We start from the raw sequence: 6,352 nt of genomic DNA on the forward strand, positions 1-6,352 counted from the left end.
GGGTGCTGCCTCCGGAATTTACATGAACACACTGTGACCACTGTTTTGACACCTTTTTTTGAAAGGTTAAGTTCATGCCAACCCCGCCCAATGTTTTTCTCATGAAGTTGGTATCTGTGCACTGCTGGTGACCTGTGTTAACTACTAGGAAATCTAATTCCAGATAACTTGTACTTTCTGCTAGGCGTCAAGACCGTGTTTACATAGATTATCCCACTTAATCTATAAGGCCGCTGAACCAAGGAGAAACAGCATTATCTGCACTTCAAGATAAGCAAAAGGAGGGGCTGGGAAGTGAACGCTAGAAGTTGGCTCTATTGAACAAAGAACCGCCCAGGCCGCAGTTGGGAAGATTAAAATCCAGTGATTTCTAGCTTCCAATGAGCCGAAGAGGGGCCCTGGGCAGGAGCGGAGTGAAAACCTTCCCAGCATCAGTGCCTTTTAGAGTTGCCCCCTCCCACTAGGGACGCTCCATCCACCCGCTCGCCTGCCTCCCAGAGCACCACCCAGCTCTCGAACCTCTGCCGAAGCTCACTCAACCCCGCACGCAGTTCTCTCGGCGACGAGTTGAGGGAGGTCTACTATTTGCTGCCAACCCTGAACCACCATGTCCATTCCCCTACAGAAAATGTCACTTTCGAGTTACGGACCCGACCCCGCCCAGTTCGGGCACACAGGGGCGAGGCCTCAGCGCCCCCTCCCATCGCCCGGGCACAAGCACCATGAAGGTGACCTCCCCTTAGGGCTGCACGCGCCGGGTGGTGCTACAACTGGCTCACACGTGGTGAGCCCGGAGAGCGCGGCCCCTCCCCGCCACGCGCCGCCTGCAGCCCGCTCGGTCACGCCCCCAGGAAGGCTCCGCCCTGGGCAGGGCGATGCGCACACCGGCCCCGCGTGGACTGGCAGCGCGAGCTGGGCGAGATCCAGGACGCGCCCGGGGTGAAGGAAACGCACGAGGTCGCTCGGCTCTAGGTGCAGGGTGGCCCTGCCCTTTGGTGCGCTAGGGAGCGCGCTGGGACCGCCAGACAGACTCTAGTGGCAGCGCGCGTCCTGCGGCTTGTCTTTGGAAAGCGGGCATTCTAGTCCCTTGGGGAATCCCTTTAGCTCCCCAAAGGATAAAAATAAAATAAAAACCATTATTTGACCCAAAAGCATTTGTTTGTGGCTGGATCGTCTGTGTAGCAGGGAGGGGATCCATCCAAGACAAGGTGAGTCTGTCCCCTAAAAGCTTTGCTGAGTCTCGGTCCCCTACCCCCATCAACGCTGCTCTTTGGCAGTCCGTCGGTGTCCCAGAAAGAGACGGGGAGGAGAGTCCTACCTGGCTGCAGGTGTATTGAGTAATCTAAACGTGCAAACGCAAGGCGGAGAAAGAAAAGCTTTGAGGGCCAGATGGGAAGCGCTCCATGTCCCCCCACCTTCACTCCAACCCCCATCCTAAGAAAAGAAACCGACCTCATCCGTCTGTCCCCTCCCCCCCAAACCCCATCCCATCCCATCCCAGGCACGAGACCGCCCCGCCCAGGCAGCCAGCGATTGGGAGATGCAAATACCGAGTTCTCTGCCCAGCAACGGATGACGCGACACCTAGCGCGAGGCGTGGCCCGGCCGCTGCCCGAGCGGGCACCTCGGTGTTTACACGGGGCGGCCCCGCGCGCGCCGCAGCGGCCCGCAGACGGCGAGGGGGAGGGGAGCGCGCGCGCCTTCGGGGCCGCGCGGGGAGAAAGACACTGGAAGGCGGCGGCGGGCGGGCAAGCGCGCGCGGGGCCGCGGAGGAGCTCCAGGCCGCGACCGGAGCCCGCGGGGACCTACGAGGCTCGAGTACTTGGCCCCGCAAAACAATGCGCGGCGCGCAGCGAAGCTCTCCTGGCCCGGGGCGACGGGGACGCGCCGAGCCCTCCTGAGCCCGCGCCGCTAACCTCCCCCCGCACAGACGGCCCGAGCGCCGGGCGCCGCGCTCCCAGCTCGCGGGGGCCGGGCCCAGCCGCGGGGCGGGGCCGCCCCTCCGTCGCCGCTGCCTCCTCCCCCACCGCCGCCGCGGAGGATGCGGACGGCCCCCGGCGGCGTCTAGCGGCCCGGGCCCGGCGCGATGGTGCAGCAGCGGGGCGCGCGGGCCAAGCGGGACGGCGGGCCGCCGCCCCCGGGGCCCGGGCCGGCAGCCGAGGGGGCGCGCGAGCCCGGCTGGTGCAAGACCCCGAGCGGCCACATCAAGCGGCCCATGAACGCGTTCATGGTGTGGTCGCAACATGAGCGGCGAAAGATCATGGACCAGTGGCCCGACATGCACAACGCTGAGATCTCCAAGCGCCTGGGCCGCCGCTGGCAGCTGCTTCAGGACTCGGAGAAGATTCCGTTTGTACGGGAGGCGGAGCGGCTGCGCCTCAAGCACATGGCGGACTACCCGGACTACAAGTACCGGCCTCGCAAGAAGAGCAAGGGGGCGCCCGCCAAGGCGCGGCCCCGCCCCCCCGGAGGCGGCGGTAGCGGCAGCCGGCTGAAACCCGGGCCGCAGCTGCCGGGCCGTGGGGGCCGCCGAGCGACGGGAGGGCCTCTGGGGGGCGGCGCGGCGGCGCCTGAGGACGACGACGAGGACGAAGAGGAGGAGCTGCTGGAAGTGCGCCTGCTGGAGACCCCCGGGCGCGAGCTGTGGAGGATGGTCCCGGCGGGGCGCGCCGCCCGCGGACCCGCGGAGCGCGCGCAGGGGCCATCCGGCGAGGGGGCGGCCGCGAGCGCCGCCTCCCCGACCCTGTCGGAGGACGAAGAGCCCGAGGAAGAGGAGGAGGAGGCTGTTACAGCAGAAGAGGGCGAAGAGGAGACGGTGGCGTCGGGGGAGGAGCCGCTGGGCTTTCTGTCCAGGATGCCCCCGGGCCCCGCCGGCCTGGACTGCAGCGCCCTGGACCGCGACCCGGACCTGCTGCCCCCTTCGGGCACGTCACACTTCGAGTTCCCGGACTACTGTACCCCTGAGGTTACCGAGATGATCGCAGGGGACTGGCGCCCGTCTAGTATCGCCGACCTGGTTTTCACCTACTGAGCCCATCGTCAGCGGGGCGCGCACGCCCCCAAACCAGCTGTTTACATACAGGAATCAGGTATTGGGGCCCCTCGGAGGCCGAGGCTGGCACCCCATCTCCCGCGCAGCCTCCCCCCTCCTAGTCGTGCCCATCCCCCCCCACAGATCCAGACATACCCCTCCCCCGCAGACACACCCCAAGGCAGCCCAACCCCCACCTTCTCCCTGACATCTAAGCCCCTCCCCATCCAGTCTTGTCCCGCGTAGCCACCAGCAGCCAGCCCCCCTCGGATACACCTCCCAGTCCTCCTACATACCTGAACCCCTCCCCACCCACTTTGCACACGCCCCTCCTCGTGGCCGGGCGGCACGCCCCTTTGCTCCAAAATCCCTCCGCCCTCGCCCGGGCCTGCCTTGGTGGTTAAGGGGGCGCTGCGGTCTGGCGGTCCGGAGCTCCTCCCGGTCTCCTCCTCTCCTGGAGGGGCGGGTAGGGCATCCGTCCCCTCCCCGCCCCCCAGGATCTCGAGGCCCCACCCCTCAGCTTGAACCGTCCCCTTCTTGCGCATGCTTGATGCTTCTTGGAGGGGGCTGGTCCCAGTTGAGCTGCAGGCCTCTGTGGCCAACTTCGAAAGGGAGGGGTCTAATATAGAGCAATCCTAAGAAATCCTTTGATCCCGGAGCCCGTGACTTCCTCTCGACCCAACGGGGCGTTACTGCCTTAATGGGAGGCGCACTCAAAGGGAGAGATAGAAACTAGCCAGCCCTAAACTCTGCAAGTGTCAACCCCTTTTCTATGATGGGGTCACCCACGCCCACCACCACCCTCCACCGCGTGACTGCCTTTACAGCCCATCTTGGTCGCCGGAAACTTCCTTTCCCCAAGTGGGAATTTGGAATTTGGTCTTTGTCTGGAAATCCACCAAGATGGGAATGTCCAAGAGAACTCAGAACCAAGACACCTACCAGTCTGGGGACAGAGTTCCTGCTGCCCCCTCAATCCCCCTCCTCGGGAAGTGCCCTATCAGCTCAGGGCATCCTCTCTGCCTGGGCTCCTCCCTAAGTCCATCGCCCCTTCCTATCACTCAGATCCAGTCTCGACAACCACAGCTGCAGTATTCAGTGGGAGAAACTGAAGCAGGTTGTTGCTAGGGTTTAGGACAGGCATACCAGCAGACGGGTGGCAGGAATGAGGCCCTCGTCTCAACAGTGGCTTGAGGAGAGACCAGGCCAGGGCGACTGGGGACAGGGCTAAGCTAGTGGACGTGGGTGCTTTGCACCTCGGTCTTCCCTTGTGAGAAATAGGGGTGACGCTGCTGTAGTTAGGAAGCTGTGTTGAGATTAGGTCGCCCTCCGGAGCCCTGCCTGGGTGCCAAGTCTGCTCCACTGGTCTCCCGCTTGAGCCCCGCCCCTCTGGCCTCCTCATCCCCTCTGCCTTCACTACCTGTATCTCACCGGCGTGTGTTCACCCTTTGGGTGGCGCACACACACTCATTCACACACACACAAATCTCAGGAACAAACGGTCCCAGAGTCCTCCTCGACCCCTGCCCTGGGTCTCTGCAGGTCTCTGCCCCATGCGTTCCCTTCGCTGACAAAGCCACCAGCTGCCTCCTTAAAGCTTGGTGCTCCGGCTCTGGGCCTTTCTTGCGCTCTTTCTCTCTTTTCTCTTTTCTTTCTTTTTTTTTTTTCTTTTTATTTTCTTTTTTTAAGAAAACAAGTAACAAAAAAGACAATGAAAAAAACGGAAACGTCATGTGAGTGAAGAAATGTCACTGTCTGTGGTCTTTGGAGAACTAGTCTCGTAGCTGAGAGGAGGGGACCCCTCCTCTGGGGCACTGGCACCCACAGCGGGACTCGCCAGTCTGATGCCAGGACTGAATAAAGTGTATTTGCCCCGACCTCGCCCTGTGGTTCTGCATGTGTGTGCTTCTCACCCTGGTCAGCTTCAAGTGCCTAGAGTATGGGCTGGTGCAGGGAAAGCTGGATCCTTCCCGGGCCTCTGTTACCCTCTGTCTCAGGAATCCTTGCCTTCATTAAAGATGGCAAACCCATCTTTAGAGTGGTCAGGCAGGCAGAAGTGGGAGAGCCAAGCTGGGGCGGACCCTGGTTTCGTGGCAGTGCTAGGGTGCTAGCCCCCCGTAGCCAGAACCCCCCGTAGCCAGATAGCCACGTTTTTTAAGTCCCTAGGTCAGATGAGCCAGGTGTGCAGGCTGGACTGACCCAAGGGGGTCAGTTTGACTGTTTAATGAGGATTGGGCGGCAATGCTCAGCCCAGCTCCTGGAAGGAACTGCTGTCCGTGTGTGTCTCGTGAGAATCACATTGGTATTTCAGAGTGAAGTCGTGCTTGAGGTGATCAGCATCTAATGTGTGCTCTGTAAATTGTATTCTTCGTTTGTAGAGTAGGAGGGATCGTGGAGAATGGACCTCTGGTCCCACAAGCAGCAGCGGCTAGAAGTACACTGAGGTGTCTCTCAGATGTGCCCTCCGAGCGCTTCAGAGAAGCATCAGCCACGGCCTGCAGTGTATGCTTCCCATGTGACCAGAGGCCACAGGCCATGAGTCTTAGGGGGTTCTAACTCTGTTCCTCCTTGGCCCTCTGTACCTTTGCCCCTCAAGCCTTGTCTGCCAGGTCCAGTGAGTGCCTAGGTTCAGACAAAGCCCATATTCCTATAAGCCAAGACTGGGTGTGGGTTTTCAAAGGGTATCTTCCCTGCTTCTGGTTGGAAGCAAACTGAGGGGAGAGTCTCTGTCAAGAGGTAGAATTGAAAAGGTAGGGAGGGCAGGGTATGTGCCAAATGGTAGTTGGTTCAAGGAAGGGCTTCCTAGACTGGAGTGAGTGAATGCCCTCCAACAAGGTCAGTCCCTCGCAGATAGCAGCTTGCCCAGGGCCACGCCCTTCCCCCTGGTAGGCCTGCCCCAGTATCTAAGCTAGGTTGTTGTGCACTTGGAGCAGGCTCTGCCAGGCGTTTGTCCTTCCAGGACCCCTCTGTGGTCTCTGCTCTGTCAGGCCTCCTGAAGTTTTGAGTTCTTCATTCCCAAACCTGCTTCTTTCCACAGGTGTTCATCCTAATAAACATCTTACACCCCCAACTCAGTCTTGGTGTCTGCTTCTGGAAGAGCTCCCTACTGTGGAAGGGTTCAAGGTTGACGGAGGGAATGAGGGCGCCTCAGAGACCTGCCCTACTGCCTCCCAAAGACGGCTCCCTTCTCCACACCCTCCACACCAGCCCTGAGGCTGTCCCTTTCTAAGCCTGCTCAACCGAGCTGCTGCAGCTTGTTATCAGTCCTACCTGGGCAAAGGCACAAAGGAAGTGAGCTCTGTAAGTGAGTGTCCTTGCCAC

General features: G+C 61.1%; 1 protein-coding gene across 1 annotated transcript; it reads left to right on the top strand.

Moving 5' to 3' along the window:
* Positions 1–1,709: 1,709 nt before the first annotated feature.
* On the top strand, positions 1,710–6,092 carry Sox12 (SRY-box transcription factor 12). Its single transcript, XM_057781846.1, has one exon. It carries the CDS (start codon positions 2,087–2,089, stop codon positions 3,029–3,031), a length of 945 nt encoding a protein of 314 aa, XP_057637829.1. The 5' UTR covers positions 1,710–2,086; the 3' UTR covers positions 3,032–6,092.
* The last annotated feature ends 260 nt before the right edge of the window (positions 6,093–6,352 follow it).

Source organism: Chionomys nivalis, chromosome 9, assembly GCF_950005125.1.
Source record: "Chionomys nivalis chromosome 9, mChiNiv1.1, whole genome shotgun sequence".
Lineage (NCBI taxonomy): Eukaryota > Metazoa > Chordata > Mammalia > Rodentia > Cricetidae > Chionomys > Chionomys nivalis.

What these genes read in the sequence shown, in the direction of transcription:
- Sox12 (XM_057781846.1), top strand. Translation starts at nt 2,087, where the DNA reads ATGGTGCAGCAGCGGGGCGCGCGGGCCAAGCGGGACGGCGGGCCGCCG.